The sequence below is a fragment of the Belonocnema kinseyi genome, chromosome 10 (assembly GCF_010883055.1).
Source record: "Belonocnema kinseyi isolate 2016_QV_RU_SX_M_011 chromosome 10, B_treatae_v1, whole genome shotgun sequence".
NCBI lineage: Eukaryota > Metazoa > Arthropoda > Insecta > Hymenoptera > Cynipidae > Belonocnema > Belonocnema kinseyi.
This window is the reverse complement of record NC_046666.1, coordinates 66,473,982-66,492,905: the sequence shown is the minus strand read 5'-3', so window position 1 is coordinate 66,492,905 and position 18,924 is coordinate 66,473,982. Positions and strand designations below refer to the sequence as shown.

General features: G+C 35.0%; 1 protein-coding gene across 1 annotated transcript in view; it reads right to left on the bottom strand.

Annotated features, from left to right (window-relative positions):
• The window catches only part of LOC117182359 (A-kinase anchor protein 200-like), a 58,461-nt gene that overhangs the window by 21,376 nt on the left and 18,161 nt on the right, over positions 1-18,924 (bottom strand). Inside the window, exons 3-4 of the mRNA XM_033375543.1 lie at positions 13,874-14,023; positions 11,813-11,932 (exon numbers count right to left, since the gene is read on the bottom strand). Coding sequence (XP_033231434.1) covers positions 11,813-11,932; positions 13,874-14,023 — 270 coding nt within the window. The remainder of the gene's footprint in view (positions 1-11,812; positions 11,933-13,873; positions 14,024-18,924) is intronic.

Here is an 18,924-nt window from a genome sequence, read left to right as displayed (position 1 = left end):
GTTAACTTCGATTCATGCACTGTCGACTGTAACATTCATCCGAGTAATTCACGTAATATAAAACTTGTTTGTGGAAGAGGTGTATGCATTATGTAAATATGATTTGCATGACGATTAAATTTGAATTTAACATTTCCCAATGAGTAATATGGTGGCAATCATACTCTTCATATTTACACTTTCGTTTTACATATTCCTCAATTTTTAATTTCTTTTAAGAGTGATAAAATATTCATTTGTCTGCGATATACCAAAATAAGAATAACTTTCTGATATTGAAAGAAAAGCAGGCACACAGTCCGAAAATAAAACATGGCCTTCTGCTTCGGATTTCCTGATTTCTGTTAGATAGCCGATAGAGACAGGATTGAAACTCAAGTTTGCTTAGGGAGGAAGGACTGGGGTGATTCAATATTTATTCAGGAGAATGAAGATTAGAGCTTCACTGTTCAACTTCTTTTTTGCAATGTGGCAGAGGTTCTCAATAAACAGGATGATGCCGTAATGGGTCCTTGGAAAGTCTTCTCCGCTCAAGGAATGAAAAACGAACGATGTGTCGTAAAGCAGAATTCGAGTATGTATGGAGTGCAGCACTGGGGACAAATTTACGACCTGCACGCGGTACTTAGCTGTACAAACGAGTAATAATATCTTTCTTATGATATAAGAGAAAGTTTTATTACCTATCGGTGCTAGAATTCAATAACGAGGAAATTGGCAACACTAATTCACAAAGTTTATTCATAGAATCGAACCTGTTTCCATTCTGTAAGTGTCCTTACCAACAAGAAGACAGAAGCGATTTAACCTTCGAGGTTATATGTTCAAAGGTTCCTTTCATATTTCGATCTGGTGTAAATGAAAAAATAAAACCGAGCTGTAAAAAATATTGACGTTGTGCATGAGTTGGGTCGATGTTTGCACCGGTTCGTGACGTTGAATCCACATTTGCGAAATGATAAAATCGATATGGTCGACTCACCCTTGTTGCGTTTCGCGACCCTCTTCAGAATGGTGAAGAGGGTAGACGAGGGTGATTTTGAGATTATACGCACGTGCGTGATTCTGCGTGCCGCCTCGTTCCTGTTGCGCGAAAGAACGGCCTTTTCCCTCTCTCGATTCCCTTAGGAGCAAGTGCTTTCTCAGACCAAGATGTCCTTGAAGTCTCAAAAGAAGAGAACGAATTACTTTGCGTTGCCACGCACTAGCGTGACGAAGAATTCCATCGAAAAGGAAAATTTCGCCCAGAAATAATGGAATAAAAATTGCAGGATAATCTCACGGGTATTACCAAAAACCAATTTGGAGTTATGTCAACATTTATATGGCCAGAATTAGTCGCAGACTTGTATACTTTTATAATCCATTACTTTAGTATATTTGAAAAACGACTAAAGATATAATATTCGTCTTTATATTTTAATGAGTATAATGAACGTTGTTTGAACCTTAAAGTACCTCAGCCTCTGCAGACCAAAGAGTACAATACAGATTACAGTCTGACTCATCTCCTAAATGATCACTTGGTGGCAACGTGTGATCAGACAAGGTATCCTTGAATGGAACAGATTATGTGCAAGTAATTGTCGTGTCTGATGGACGTGAAACCCGATTGCAAGTTTAAGATATTTCGCTAACCCATTAGCTATCACAATTAGAAGTCGTTAGTCGTTATGCTTACACCAAAAAGCTTTATATTATATATGATGCGATAATTGGATCACACAAAAGGAAATACAGTGCTCCATCTTTCACTCGAAACAATGTGGCATATAGTTTTCAGCCAAGTGAGTTTTGCTTCACCATGGTTGGAAATAATGACACCATTTTTAGAACAAGTTCTACTTTGTGTATAAAGAGATAAACGCGAAGGCGACATTTTTATCAAGCATGTAAGATGACACGCGCAGCGAGAAGGGGTTGCATTGTATCCATCTTGTGACGGGATGACGGAAGAGATCAAACTTAGGAAAACGCGATATCGAGTACCTTACTTCCTATAGCAAACTAAGCTTTCGTGACGCCTTGAGTCTACATACGTACAAGAGATATTGACTGGAGGCCCAAAGGCGATACAGTAAGCAGTTCCACCTGGGAAACAGGACAATGGCTTTGAAAGGCTCCTAATGAAATTCAGAGACCAACTTTTTAATAAAAAAAACTACATGTTTGTCTTTAACTTTTCTAAATGTCACATCAAATTTAAATGTTTTTAATATTTCTTCAATTTGGGACAAGTAAATACCGGAGATTGCTGAAAAAGTCTGGACAAACATCTATATTCAAACTTTACTAGGAATATATCCGGAAGTACACCTGCGTGCATGTTTTCACTGCTGTATAATTTTGAGTAATTGAAAGAAAAAAAAGTAAAACTAAAGAGAACCAACTCTTTTGAAGTGCGTAATTCAACTTTTCGTTTGTATGCACCTCTTTGCTAAGAGCACCGACGTAGAAATTCAGACACGACCGCAATTTTCCTTCCAGCTGATTCCACTTCAATGTGTACAAAAACTAGTTTCTACATAGAGACGACATCTCTCAGCATAAAAAAATAACCTTCATGGTTATATTTGTCCTTTCGACCTTCGTTAACCACATGGCTCTACACTCAACAATAGTATTTTTTGAGTTCAAGGGTGATTCGATTTCTTTAAAATTAGTTCTTATGCAAATTTCAAATTAGTTTCTTTCGAGTTTAATATAGGCGAAAGTGGTATAGCTCGAACCCTTGTGTGAGATTTCTAGGTCTATTTTCATGGTCAGATAATTTTGCATAACGGTATCCCTTTTTCAATTCTTTACACTGCAAGCGTTTCAAAGCTTTCCCTGCAAACTCAAATGCGAACGTGAAAACCCTGCGAGTTCGTCGGTTGCTATGGCAACAGCTCCGCGCGTCCCGGCGTCTCAACGCTCGATACTAGACGACGCCCAAATCCGGCAACAGGGCAGCCATCGAATAGAAACTCAGTGGAAATTCCCGCGATTCTCTCAGGGAATTGTTCACCCCTATGTTACTAGCACACAATTGAGGAATTACAAAGATTCACCAATCAAAAACTGAAGATTTATTATCTGAAAATGATTTCACAGATTGTCCACCCTTTACGAAACAACTGATTGTACACTGAAATAAGAACTACACGTACATTTTTCACAGTTACCTGATTTTTCAAGTTCTTTTGGAGACTAGAGTTAATTACCTTTAAGCCCAGGCGATGTATAAATTACAAATCACACTATTTTTTTCATTAAAACCCCCTTACCGAACGAGCATGATGCTTTGAATGCAATGAGTGATATATTCTGAGTTGAAACAAAATTAATTACACGCTCGAGAAGCTTTGATTTATGAGGGTGAAATCTTGCTAAATGGAAAAGATTGAAATCGAAAAATGAGCTTCAATGCGTTCTTTTTAATTACAAAAGTTAAGTCTCGGACGATAAGCTGTGTTTCATTAAGGAAATTCTTTTTCTCTCCAAGTAGGTCGTAGGTACACAGAGACTTATTCGCTCGTTTCTCTTCCGTCCCTTTTTCCGAGGGCGCTTGGCAAACTGAAGTAGACCGAACTATAGGGCTTTACGGACAATATCATAACAACATGAGATTTCACGTGATGAGTACTGAACAAAAAAATGCTAAGCTATTCCTATAACCCTGAAAAATTACGAACAGCTGATACCACTTATATGGTATACACGTAGAGGTATTGAGTGCACTTTTATGAACCCTCTTTGTCAACTTAGGCTAAGCCCTTTCTGACTCGATATTACATTTACCGACATTCACTGATTGGGGGTCTTCCTCTTTAAAATAAGGTAAATGACGGGAAATGAAAACAAATTTTTACCCGGTTCTATTGTCTAAAATACTAGCTTCCAAAGCAACTACTGAATATTTTAACGCAATCTTAAAGAACAGAAAGTTAGATTATCAGAGAAGCAATTCATCGAGCATAAAGTAAGCAGTTAGTTACTCAACAAGGAGGGTTCTCGTCTAGAATTCCTACTCCAGTGTCAAATTACATTGGCCGCTTATAAGTGCCTCCGTTCCTTCTCGCATCACATGTCATCTTACAAGTCGAAGATACCCGTGCCACGTTCCATTCCACTCGGATCTCAACCGTCCAACACAAATATTGGTTCTTGTAACGTTCCATCTCGCTTCATGGCCGATAACATCGTTCCAGTTAGAGTAATAGAAAATTTAATCACTTAGTATCGCCCTTATCTCTTCATAGATTTAAATTACTATACAGCTTAGGTTAAATTAGTAGTGGAATTTTTTATATCTTCCCCTACAATAAGCAGGACTTGAGAAATCTATCCCCGCAATAAATTTAGAAAACCATATTTTCGCTAATGAGAGACAACAAAAGGGAAATATCGTGAGGCAGCGAGCTAATATATCTGATAATTCAATACACCAAACAACATCTCAATGATTTTCAAACACATTGCCGTCTGTCTGAATCGTCCAGCTGCAAGAGAAAGGGATTTTATAAAGGGAGAAGTAGAGGCTAAGAGAACGGTGGATGTTCCCGGGTGCTCAACTGCTCAACAGTTCTGGCGATTCGCCAAGACCTCTCCTGAAGACTGATTAGTTCGTAATTGCGTATTGTTTTCCCTCGAGAGAGAAAGAGAGGGATAAGAAGAGAGGGATAGGAAGAGAGAGAGAGAGAGAGAGAGAGAGAGTGAAGTAAGACGTGGTTGAAAAAGGTCGGGGTCATGGTACGAGACCGAAAGAGAAGAAACGAAACGAGAAGGACTTTGAAGAGTATTGCTTCGGAAAAGTTCATTGAAATTCCTTCGATAGACTATCTTGGCTTTCTTCAGCGAGCTGAGAAAAGGGAGGCATGAGTGCCCTGTGATGCGAGAGTTATTGAAAGGGCGACCGGTCTTTCCCCCTGTACCCGAAACGAGATATCCCTTTTGTCGATCACCGCACGGCTTGCCCGCGGGCGTCGCTGCTTGAGAAGTTTGAGTGAATTTGAATCGGTGACGTTACATTCCACTACTCAAAAGTGATCGTTAGGGCTCTGCCCTCTCGTTAATGAAGTGTCTAGTCTTTTCTTCAAAGTCCACCTCGAGGCTCATTTCTCCCCTTTTGATTTCAAATATGTACTCCACTCGAAAAATAAAAGCTCTATCATTGTCCCTGTTCTAGAATCAGAAACTCCACAAGAATGTTCATAAACTCAATTTTCTAAATTTAATTTTGGACTTGCATATTTTATTTTACATGAGACTAGAACCTCAATTTTTGTTTCAAGCTTTACTCGATGAGTCATGCGACTTGGTGTACCGGGGAAGGGCGAGATGGTGACAGATGGCTCAGGTACGGCACACGTCGTGGTCAGGGACGTGCATTGGTGCAACTAGGAAAGGCGATTTGCCACGCTACTTTCTTATTAATCTTCATTAAAGCAATGTAACGAGAAGGTATCGGATTCTCGCTCTATTTTTCAAACTCATCCGCCGTCACTCGTATTTTTAATAACTACCTGGAAAGGTATGATAAATACAATCCAATTTAAGCAAAATGGTATGGAACAAATTTTTCCAGGTTTGAAAATTATGCCTATTTTAAAAAACCAGGCTAGAAAGGTGACCTGGGGAGCGTGATTTTTATTTTTTGAATAGAACGAATCTGATTGTCAAAAGGGGTGTCAGCTCCTCACTAAGCAGTCTCATGACGAGTTTGCAACTTTTTACTTGCGTTCCACCTATCGCATATGTAAAACCTGAATGGACTGAATGCGCGAATACGACCCGAGTGTCGTTACTCTATATGTATAGCCTTTTATATCCATGCACCGAATCTTCCGGTACGACATGTTGCATTTGAAAGGACCAGAACGATAAGTGAAAGCTTTTCATGGCTGGCCCTGAAAACACGTCGGGGATCAAATGAAAGACATTTCATTTCAGGGTGGAAATATCCACCTGCCGAATTCTCATAGATAGCTTTTTTCCCCGAATACTCTAGCCATGTAATATCCAGGAGGGTAGCAACAAAACTTTATTTTTGAAATTCCCTGACTTTTACCCTTTTTTCACTTGCAGATAATGTTTAGAAACCAGGATTTAAATCTTTTAAGACATTTAGTAAAGATTTACAATTATGAAATTTATGTTTCATGACCGTTATATAGTTATATAGTTTCAGGGGTGGCGTTTTAATAGAGGAACAAATTTTTCGCTTATTTTCCGGGGTTTTCCACGTTCACTAAAATTGTTTACAGTCATGTAAATTTAAAGACTCGACACTCTTGAAGCTTACATGTTTTCCATTCAAAGTTAGAAAAACTAAACTGCATATTAATGCCATGTGAGCGTAACCTCAAAAAATTTTTCACATTTTTTTCAAATCCAACTTATGTTCACACGATACGCGATATTAAGTTGAAAATTTGGGAAATTTAATGAGAAGCACTAAGAAATGTTTGTTTTTATATCATTGTTCAAATGTAGAAACAGAAAGTCGTTTCTTAATGCTGTTTATTTAATTTTCTAAATTTTCAATTCGATATAGTCGAACTAGAGTCCAATTTAAAAAATGATGGATATGTAATAAAAAAAATGGTAGAATTCTGGGTCAAAATAAATCCACCCTGCTGTTTAGTGATTGAACATTAGCTGATTGAAGTGACAATGAACGTACTGATATTAAAATAATTATTATTGATGAAGAGAGAGATTTTAAGGGTTAAACCATCCCTAAATCCAAGCTCGCTTAATTTCTGTTGAAGAACCAATCAAACACTGTTATACGGCTCACGCCTAATCTTGGGAAACAGGCGACCCTTCAAACACTGCGCGACTTATCGACCGTGGGATGAATTTCATCGCATCATTAGGATTGAAATCGAACCAAGTGGAAACTGCCGAGGCACTTTCCGTATCGAATCAAACCGGTTTAGCCATCCTCGATTCGCCACCGTAGAGTTAACGAGATTTGCAATACAGAAAATAAGCATGCCTAGTGCTTACGTGCAACTTTAAACATCGGGGTGGTCCCTATTTTTAATAAATAAAAATAATGATGAACTTCCTACAAAACTCTGTCTTGCGGCATTCGGCAAATTAGTTAATCAATAAATCAATACTGAGCAGAAACGGGTTAAACCTTCGATGATAATTTTAGTTAATTGAGAGAGTTTCTCCAAAACAATCCAAATGATTAATCAGGCAAAAGAGTAATTGATAAACTTATGTTTTTTATCAAAGCAAACTGCAATATAAAAAAAAACCGAGAGAGTGGTATCCTAGATTATCAAAAAATCGATTAGCTTATTATTCATTTTCATTATTTCAACCGTTTTTGATAGTCATGAAATTATTGATCGATTAATTGGTTAATGTAGAGAGCACTAGCAGAGAACCACTAATTAATACAACCTGCAACGTCGTGTGTCGCGTCGCTCCAACCCCTTATTACAAGGCTCAGCCGTCCCCTCGACACACTGTCGCCAGTGTCCCTAGCCCAGGAACAACGCAGGCGTACAAAGAATGTCACACAATCACCCTCGCCTCTTGTCTCTGATTTCACGAGGGGAGACATGCGAGGAATCAAAAAGCGATATTCACAGAGCTGTAAATTAAAAGTGGAGCTGCTTCAGGAGCCTTGGATTTTATCGATCAACGAGAGCTGAAAGCGATTTAAATCTTATACTACTTTTAACCCTCTGCTGCTGCTGCAAGAGAATCCCAACTCCTTCAGAGACTTGAAAATTTTGCTCAGAAAATAAATTCAATATATCTGACATGAGAGTAGAGACATCACTCTTTGCGACAGGACCCTGACATAGTAGCAAGTAACAAATCAACTGATTTTGTGACGAGAATAAGACAAGACTCAATGAAAACAACAATCTTCGAAAGAACGGTAAACCTCAAAAGGTTGAAATCGAAATCCTTTGCTTGAACCACCCTCTCATTTTCGCCGCACCTTCCAGCTCTTTCGTCGACGTTACAATCTTATTTACGGTCGCATAAAATGTCCGCGCCGTCCCCACAGCGGCAGTAACATAATAACGAGGGTGAAGTGAGAGAAGGAGAAAAAGAGACAGCGTTCAAGAGAAAAGAGGCGTACAACAACCTATGAGAGAAGGTGGAAATGAATTTATATCTCTGCGAGAATTGTGTTTTGGTAGGCTCATAAATTAGCATAGTTTATATTTAGCACTGACAGAAATAACACAAGCTTATCACCATGACATACCGCAATACAGAGATAACAAAGTTTCTTCCGCAATGTAGAACAAATAATGATTTAGTTTATTTTATACAAATTTGGACTCCATATATTTGAATGCTTAAAAAAAACAGATTGCTAAAACAGGAATACCACAAATTATCGACATGATATAAAATGCGCATAGATAAGTGTATTTAACTTTAAAGTGTCCTTTACGTGTCGGTCCGGTGCAAGTGTGTGCCGTTAAAGCTTTTTTCGCGCCAGAATAACATAGGTAAGAATATCCGGGAAGTTTGGGCCGTTGAACCGTATCGCAAACAAGCACAATAAGCCTGTCCCTATTACCGATTCCCCGTTCAGATAGAACGTTCTCATGCTAAAATGACCGAAACGCAAAAATAGGGAGGGGCAGGTTAATCATAAGCAAACTTCTCATGCTTGCCATTAACAGAAAATAAAATTTTCTATCCAAACTCAAGATTATATCTTCAATTCAGAAGCAGTTCAACCTAATCACTAAATTACAATCCGAAACTACAAAAGCGATATCAAAGAGACTCCTGAGGATAGACAACGATGAATACAAACAAGGACACCCCGTCGACAATTGATGAGAATTGAAAGGCTCGCTTTTAGAACCCAACATCATGGTATTTACAAACGAAGGTATCCAAACAGCCATTATGATGTTGAAATCCTAGTTAACTTGCAAGCAAACTATGAATGTCAGTTTGACATTTGAAGGTATCCCTGCGATGATCGATGATGCATCATATAGGTGGGATTCAAGCGATTCAAGTAGACTGAGTTGGGCGCAGAGGGATTCATGAAACACAGAACAACATAGTCCAGCCACTCCCATACCCATACCTGCCGTGGCGTGCCACATCGTGCCACGCCACGCGTAGTCGTCTGCGTCTGCAAAAAAAGTCCGCACACGCAAATCCGCACGAGCGGCTGCAGAAAGTCGAGGTTAGCTGGTCATCCATTCGACAGTCGACAAGAGAAATGCAAGGGGAATTCATAATTAGCAGGCCATCCGTGTTTGTCCCGCCACGCAGAAAAGCTTTGCTGCACCGTCACGAAATTAGCGCTAGGACACGATTTTAGACGGCTCCGTGCTGTGGTACGAGTGCCTGAGAGAATGCCGCAGAGAAAGGCAGAAAACGAGGGTGGGGAAATTGAATTAATTATCTTTCAACCCCACTTCTTCCAGCCCACCAGGTACGACGAACTGCCTTTCTGAAACATTAATCTCAAATCTTGAGAAAATTATTTCCAACTCTGCGTGAATCTCAAGAAGGGAAAAATTTGTTGTCAAGACAAGACCTTCAGGATTCAAGTTCTTTGAAAGTAATTTTAACTTGGTAACGCTAACGAGAAATTACACACTGGGATTAGAGCTCCATTTTAATGACAAGAAATGAAGCTTTTTAGGATATCTCACGAATCTTTCGGGATTTGAGACTTATCAATGAAATCATCATTTATGCGAAACTGCAAATAGTCGCGCAATCAGTTTTCATTTTGGATCTGCTTATTATTCTCGGCGTGTGTCTTGTGAATACATTAATTTTCACTTCTATGCAATTACGTACCTTGGACTCACTTCAGAGATAAAAAATAATGTAAATAGTGTCTCAAAAGTGAAAGATAATATCAAAATAGTGTTATAAAAATGTTAAAGTATTAAACATTATTAAATTTAAAATAAATTTAATTTAAACTAATTTAAAACAATTTAATTTGCGGTGTTCATTTTTTAAAGAAAATTTCTTATAACTGTTTTACAGAAAATTCCACTTTTAGGCTTTAAAATTTTGTTTTTAGATTACAATTTTTTTTCATTCATATTTTTTATTGAAAATTCCACTAATTTACAGAAAATTCATTTTTTGGCTTTAAAATTCAACAATTTCATTGAAATTTACATTCTATCTCGACTCACAAATTGTTGTTAGTTTTAAAATTCAACTATATTGTTAAAAAATAATCTTTCTGGTTTGAAAATTCATCTCCTTCTGTATATTTTTCACATTTTTTTGTTAAAAATTCAACTGTCTGGTTAAATAATAATCTCTTTAATATACCAATTACATTCATTTTTTGAAAATTGATCAGTTTATGTTGAAAGCAGAAATACTTTCTTAAATGATAATTTTTTGGGTTGAAGATTCGTAATTTTGATTGAAAATGCGTTTTTTTTAGCTTGCTGAATTTGTCTTTTTTGGTAGAAAATTAATCTTCTTGGTTTAAAATTTCATTATTTGGTTAAAATTTGCAGTATTCTGTTGAAAACTCATCTTTTCTGGTAGAAAATTCAACGATTTGGTTAAAAATTAAGTATTTTGTTAAGAATTTATCTTTTAGTTTGAAACTTCAACGGTCTTGCTGGAAATACGTCTTTTCTGGTTCAACTCACCGTTGTAATCTACTATTTTTTGTTTGAAAATTGAACTTCTTTATTAATTTATGAAAATGACATAATAAAAAAAAAGAGTAAATAAATAGTGGCATTTGCAGATAATTCTGAGAAAATAATGCCTTTAATTTCACTTTTTCGAAATAGTAGCAAAATATCATTAGTAAAAAAAAAGTGCGAAATAGTGTTAATACTGACAAACATCAAAAACATATGAAGTAAATTACCTTTCCTGTGTAACATTAAATATATTTACTTTTAATATAAACTTGAAATATAAAAATTATTTAACTTCTCTGTGATACGGGATTAAATTTGAAAGAAATGAATAGTTCATTTCCTAGATATTCTTGAGAATAGATCGTCGTTTAAAATCGCTGAGGTTGAGATAGGACCAAGCGAGGATAATAATTCCGCACCCAGAGCCTGTTTTCCTTCTGGCGAATCGCGTACGTAGGTACGACGACCAGAAGGATGAGTCACTGCAGATCTCGTCCCGCTATTCCGCTCGGTTCCCTCTCACAATCCTTGGAAGGGCAGAAGGAGAAGCCAGAGGGATCCACCGACAAGAGATTAGCTTCATGATCTTGAATCGTCGCGTGTTGCAAACTACAATCGCCTACGCGTTTACGCGAGGGGCATGACCGAATTTCATTTATGACATATCCGCCCGTAAGTGAATTTACTGCACGCGAATATAACCAATATTCTTCGAATTGCTTGAAACAAAGGAAATAGAATAATAAATCATTTTCTGCACTTTCTTCCCCAGAAATCAAGTTTCAAAATAGAAAACACTGAGCAGTTACGAATAATATTGTATCAACTCAGATCTGAATATCCGCACAGATTCTTTCGACAAAATGGAAATACTCTTGTTTATTTTCCTCCATATATCCTTGAAGTGAAATGTGACTGAAACGTTTCTATTTAAAGGCACGTACGCTTGCATTTTGAAGATCGACATTTTGCTTTCAATGGACAGAAAGATCGATTTCCCACTTGTTCTGGCAATTCTGACAAGCCGTCCTATTATAATTGTTAAGGCTTTGCAATAAAAACTAGTAGAGAAAAAGGAAAAACAAAACACCGGGCAATAATTTAAAAACTATTAAACGATTTAGTTTTCTTCCTACAGTTGAAATTTACGAACTTTCTGAAAATAGTGTACAGAAACTTTAACGACTCACCTCAACCAGGGGCTCTTCCTTAGCGACATCTCCGTTCTTGGGTGTGTCCTCTCTGGCAGGCTTGGTCTTATCTTTTTTGCCAAAGCTGAAAGTCCTGAACGAGAACTTGTGTCTCCTTGTCTGAAATCAAACCAGTCACGTCACTAACATTCACAAAGTCGAAAGACTGAACTAAATTATATTTCAAATTAATTTTCAAATCTCAAATAGATGAATTCCAATGTATTTCAAATTATGAATTAAAGCTTCTGACAAGAAGTCGCTTGAGACTCATGCATAATGAATATACAGATGTTCGCAGTAACATCAACTTAATTATTCCTTTTGGTAGAAAATTATCTGCAGCTGAAATATACTTACTGGAACATAATCTGATTTTGAGTTAAGAACTTACTCAAACGTGACTCGGCTGACGAATGCAATTATCATATTTTCAAATCAAGTGGACTTTAATTGGATTTAAACATAGTTCGCATAAATTGAGAAGTAAGTAAGTAAATTAAAATTATTCACTAAGTTTATCTAAACAAAAAACACATCGTCGAAATAAAATGCAAGAGCGCGAAGCGCTCAATCACATCCGCGGATTTTTATTTTCTGATATAAAAAATATTAAAGTATTTAAAAATGCATGACAAGACATTTTTTAGTATTAATAGTACTGAAATATTTTTAAATTATTTGGAATCTTTTAAAATAACTTCAAATCCGTAGAAACCTCTTGAATTAAAATGTATTTTATTTCCTACAGCGGTAGAATACCTGCAAATGCTTAGACATGTTTGCTAATCGTAAAAGTCCATTAAAATATATGGAAATAATTTGAAATTCCATAAATTTAAATTTAATATCTCTAAAAAACGAATGAATAAAATACACGCGCGCGAGACGCACGTTTAAGTCCTTGCATTTTCTCTAATATTAAAAAATAAGCTATTTCAAAATTTACAGTATTTAAATTGCAAATTTTAGGTTTCTAACTTCTTTTTATCAGGCTTTTTTATCTGTATTCAGAGAATAAAGTTTTAATAAATAATTAATAATAGTTTTAAGTTTTAAATAGCAATATTACATTAAAAATTGTTAACGTTAAAAAATTGTGTATGTATACTAGAGAAGTAAAAAATTATGGAATTTAAAACCTCGAGAAATCGTCTAATATAACAAAATGAACATTATTTAATTTCAAACGCTTATAATTTGAACTTGCCTAAGCACTAAAAACAGTATTTATTTAAAAAAATTAAATATACGAAGTAAAATTAAGACTTGTATATGAACATTTTTAAATTAAAAAAAAAAAAGAAAACAACATATTTTGGTTTTATTTTGGTCCTAAAGGAAAGCTTAGTTTCTTCAATTAAGAAAAAGTAAAGGCAACAAGTTTGTTTTAATTTTAATAAATCTTTACATTAAATAAATATTATATTGAATGTAAATTTAAAGAAAAAATATTTAATAGTTAAATTAATTAATTAAAAGCCAGTGGCAGTGGTTGAAAATGGTTTAAATTCTAGAGCGTATAGAATTTGTATTTGATCGAAAAATCTGATAGAGACCGTCTGTCTTGTAAATCCTGTTTGGATTTTGGTCTAAGCGAACAATAATTGCTGTACGTTATAGCATGTAATAATTAATAATGATAATCGTCATCCAAATTTTAAATAATAAATAAATCCATATTTTTTAGACCTCGCTAGCGACAATGAAAAATGATTATATAATGAGTGGTATTTTTTTTGTATTCTCAATCCCTAAATAGGGGAAATTTAAAAAAAAAAACGAAAAGTGATGCTCAATTTTGTTCTCAATGACGAGTAATTTGATACCTGTAACATATTTTTATATTTTTCCCCCGGGTCGCTATGCGAGGTCCAAAAGCTATTCTAAAAAACAGCCTATTTTGGCGTCACTCTTTAAAAAGTTAAAAAAAAGCTTTAAGTCTTAGTCTAAAACTTAGTATTAAATTTTTGTTTTAAAGAATTATATACAAAAGATTGCATAAAGGTAAAGAAAACTTTCTATGAGTCCAGGGGTAAAGATTTAAAACTGAGATCTCACCTTATCTTTTTTTTTGGTTTCCTTGCTTTCTGGCGATGTGGTGGTATTTGGACTGGCAGAGGTTTCTTCGGTAGGTGTTGTGACCTCGGCAGCCTCAGTAGGAGCTTCCACTGTGGGTTCTGCTTTCGTTTCCTCAGATTTCACCTCCTCCTATTCACATAAAAAAAGAAACCTTTAGTATTATGCTAAACATCAAAATGCTTTAAGCCATTATTCAACTTCTGGTAAGGACGCTTCCAAATGTTTTTAAATACGAATACTGAAAGGCCTAACAAACTCTAGTATTGAGAATAAAATTCAAAACTTTAAATTATAAAAATATTAAAATATACACGTGTTTTTTTGAACACGGTTCAATTTCAAATAACATGCTAATTCCACTTTTTAGAAATATATACATAAGATGATTTGGACGCATTGTGGAGACATTTTTGAAATAACTTTTTCCCTGGGGCCTATTTGCAAATTATGACGCCTGATTAATTAAATCGCGTTCTTTATTATGTAAGAAATTACGTGCATGCTGCGTGATTGAATCGGGGGCATAAAAATAGTACTTACACGCTACGCTCAGCAGTTACGTTGATGAATCCGATGATGGGTCGTGATGTTGATGTGTTTATTTTTGTTGACCCATAAAATATGTTAAGACAAATTGCAAAGTTTTTGCTGTAGAAAGTATACCCGGAAATATGTCTCAAGAGTTTTTCCCAGTTACTTTTTTGTAAACTGTGCTCAATTAAATATTATATATTTCGCAGGGGAATCTTGGAAGATAAGGCTTACGCATTAATAAATTACAAAGAACATTCGAAAATACGCCTGAGAGTAATTCCGCGCCCATTGACCTTTTCAGATGGTAGTTATTCGTACCCTGAGGCACCCACGCCTTCGTGATGTTTGATTGCAAACTCATTAGGCTGCTCGCACTGAACGCGCTTGAGGGTAACCAAATGCTTTTATTTTCTACGCAAACTCGCGGACAGAATAGGTATATAAGTATGCAGGAAAAATAATTCGCGTAGAAGCAAAATGTTGTCAATATCTCAACTATTTCTCCTTTTCCTACACTTAGGGATTGTCCATATATTACGTAAGACGTTTTTCTGTTGTTTGAATAAAGATGAAAATAATATTTTTATCAAGTTGAAAAGGACACAGCGATATAAACAAAAGAAAAATGTCTTACGTAATATATGGACGATCCCTTATCGCAAGTTGAGGAATTGAAAGTGCTCGTAAACGGATTACTCGCCTCGAGGGGCTCAATGTACTTTGTCGAGTACCACAGAAATAAAAACATTTGCGGAGAAACAATGTTGCACTATTTTTAAGACTTATAATTTACTTTTTTCTCTATAAAACTATAATTCAACTTTCTTTTCGATGGTTTCTATAATTGTATATAAAAAAAACATTCGAAAGAGAAAACAAATTAAATTAGTTAGTGGATAGTATTAGTCAATACTGAGAAAATATTATAGACGGACAAATCGCTTACTTATAATTAAAATATACGTTGCACGATCGATTCGAAATAGGAAGTTAGAAAATGGACAGCTTTGTTGGTTAATGTCTTATTTTATGGACTCGCCTCAAAGTTAATGAGGTATTTATCTACTACCTATTGCATATGAGTTTTTATAATTAGCCTGGAAACTATTGTCCCATAACTAAGTGACTTATGAAATTTAATAATGTTTCAATACTAGCTTCGAAGTTTGATGCGCATTATTACGATTAAGTACACGAATTTTAAAGTGGAAACAGATTCAGAAAATGGGGTACTTAAGGGATTAATAAAAAAAAATGATGCGCATAAAATACATCGAACATAAAAAGTACTTTCCAGAGGGCTTATTTTAAATATTAAATACACTGCTTAAGAAAAAAAAAGAAATACGAAGCCATGTAATGTCGATTTTTAATTTTAAGGTTTCCAAGAACTAATTTTAAATTCCCTGATTGAAAACAAGTCAGTGCCAAATATAAGAAAATGTTAAGGACGAACGAGCTAAAATTTCTCTCCTTTAAATTAAGTTTGCTTTCACTAAACTATAATTTCCGCAGTTGTTTTTAAAGAAACTCAAAGAGAAGAGAAGAGTGTGAAGTTGCAGCTGAGAAAGTTAAAGGTAGAAAGAGGGAAAGTAAAGAAAACACTCGGTGGTTCGACGCCTTCCTTTGGTAAAATTTCGTATATACGGTGTACCTACTCAATCGTACCAAAGAAAATTCTGAAGGACCATCAAAGGCCGAACAAAGGCGGCAAAGCTTTGACTGTGTACATGAGACTAGAGCTTAACATGCACTGGTAATCCCATCGTTAAATTGTTACAACAATAGACAGATCAACATTTCTTTCAAAATAATCGAGGCATAACGCCTTGTTCAATGCATCGCGAATACTATTATCGAGTGACAGTAAAAAGATCTTAACGAAGATGACAAATTTAAAGGTTGGTGGTTCTTTAGTAGAGGGTGGATTTAATCGATCCAGCTTATCGTTCCTTCACCCCTATCAGGAAGTCGATGAGCTCATGAGAAGTTTATCGAGAAGACACCGCACCTATATTATAAAATTTTCTAGAGTTTAAAATTGGATAAGCTCGCAAAAGCTGATCGAATTTGAAAATAATGTGTAAGAACTTTCGAATTTAATAACTGCCATTGAAGATGTAATCATAATTTCAAATGAGTTTGGACAAACTTTAAATTATACTCAGGATGGAGTTGAAAATAACTGATTAAGAGAAAAATGTAAAGGTCTCATATACAAACCCTAAGTTTCACAGGCGGAGTGCGATTAAGCTACAAGATTCCAGTCCAATTAAAGTTATTAACGAACGCCATGAAAGAGACAAATGATAATAAAAAACATGGACCAAGGGTCATCACGACAAACGATATCCACACATAGCGCACATTGCTGAAGTGTTTTGAGTCTTGAGGAAACTAACATTAGTAGAGAAAAATAGAAAGGTTTCGCAACATTTAACGTTAATGAGGCTAAATAAAATATAAGACTGCCTAGAGAAAAATTAAGCTCTCAAAAAATAAAATTACGCTCAGGTGCAACATTCATTTCGCAGAGGTTCCTCCCAGAGGAAACCACAAGTCGTGAGTCACAATAAAAAACCTCGACATTCGCTTTTCAAATGTCGACCGTAAAAAAAGTATGAAAACAGTAAGGAAATTTAATTAAATCTTAAATTAAATATGTTTTGATATTCTGTCTGGAAACGTTAAATGTTATAATTATAAATTCTAGATTAGAGTATAGAAAGTCAATCTTTAGAAATTAAAATCGGAATTGTCTTGAATGTTTGCAGAAAGACAATTTGCCTTTATGGGAAAGAGCAATGGACGTGAAACAAGTTGCGAACGTGATTCTTCTCTTGGTGTGAGAGCTTCATTTATCCCCGCGAGAAAGAAAAGTCCCAAACAATAAAGTTGAGCTATCAATACGTCAGCCTTATTGTGCTCAGTACACGATATTGTTTTTTGAGTTATTTCATTTCATGGATAGAAAGAATATAAGAAACAGAACTTTCTTCTCAAATTCTTCTTAAGACTACTGAACGAAGATGTAACAAACAAAACTTTTCCAATTCTTCAATTCTTGAATACTACAATTTTATTATTAAGAATGCACGCAATCCCTAGGCAGAATATTTATAATAAATATAATTACAGGGATCACAGGGGTTCAAAAGCTCAATTATGTAATGAACAAAGATTATTAAGAGCAGCACTTCAAAAAGAAATTACAAATTTTATCAATCCAAAAAGCAAACACGCGACTATGCGATTATTATTATTATTATTCAATAATTGTTTTAACCTTACGAAATTTTTAAATTGAAATGCATAAAAATACATCAATAAAGAAGGTTTGTATTTCACAGTATCTATTATCTAAAATAATGAAAAAGAAGAGCAAGGACAATATTTTTGATAATTTATTAGAATTTATAGATTAACTTCAGAAACACTAACATAAAAACATAGTTGTATAAAAATGCCCTATTTAATGACTGAATGATAACCCGAATAATAATGACATTCTGAAGAATTTTCTGACTTTTGTTGAATTTTGCTGAATGATCTCGAAAATCTTAATTTTTTTTAAATTAAAAATACGAATGTTTGTAGAAAAATACAAAAATAAAAAAAAACAAAGAAATTGATCGAAAATCGCAAATCTTGTTTAAATTAGAATGATTTTTTTTTAACACCAGTTTGGGGTGCGAAACACTAACGTAACTAACATCTTCGAATCCTCCTGCTTTATATCAATATTTTCAATAACTTATTAGATTTTCTTCTATTTTTTGGGGGCAAATCATCAAAAAAATTTTTTTGTCTTTTTTCTCCGAATCATAATTTTTCTTAGCTATTAATAATTTCTCTACACGTATAACGGCCGCGAGTTTCTTATCAAGTTTTATAAAAAATTAATCGGTATTTCGAAAGAAAAAAAGGGATGGGATCTCGAATATGGGGAATATAGGGGATTTTGCGAAAAATAGAGGCAAAATGGACAATAGTAGACTGAGTGACCCCTACATTCATTAAAAAATAGTCTGGTGCATACAGTCAGCCAAACATCTAGAAGTTATTAGCAATACATATGTCTACTTTAACCGCGAAACATTATCCCCGACTTTATCGTTGTCTCAGCTGATCGTGCGACAGATGACAGGAACCCACAGGTTAGGGCTCATGCCGCGGCGTGCAGCTGCACCAACAATAAACTTTAGAGTGGTTGAGACAGCTACTCGTACTGCTAATAAACCTACAATTTTTCAAATGTTTATATTGACACTAAATAACACAAAAGAAGTAATTCATATTGCCTAGATGATTTTAATTATGATAAAAGTTAGGTTTAATTAAAAATATTTTAATTTAATTTAATATTTCCAAAATGTAAAATAGGTTTAAAGTGTACAGCCGCTCACTATGGCTAATTGGCTATTTTTAAAACTGTTAAAAAGGTAATTAAAAGCAATTAAAGTAACCAGTTCCAATTCCCTACTTATTTATCTAAT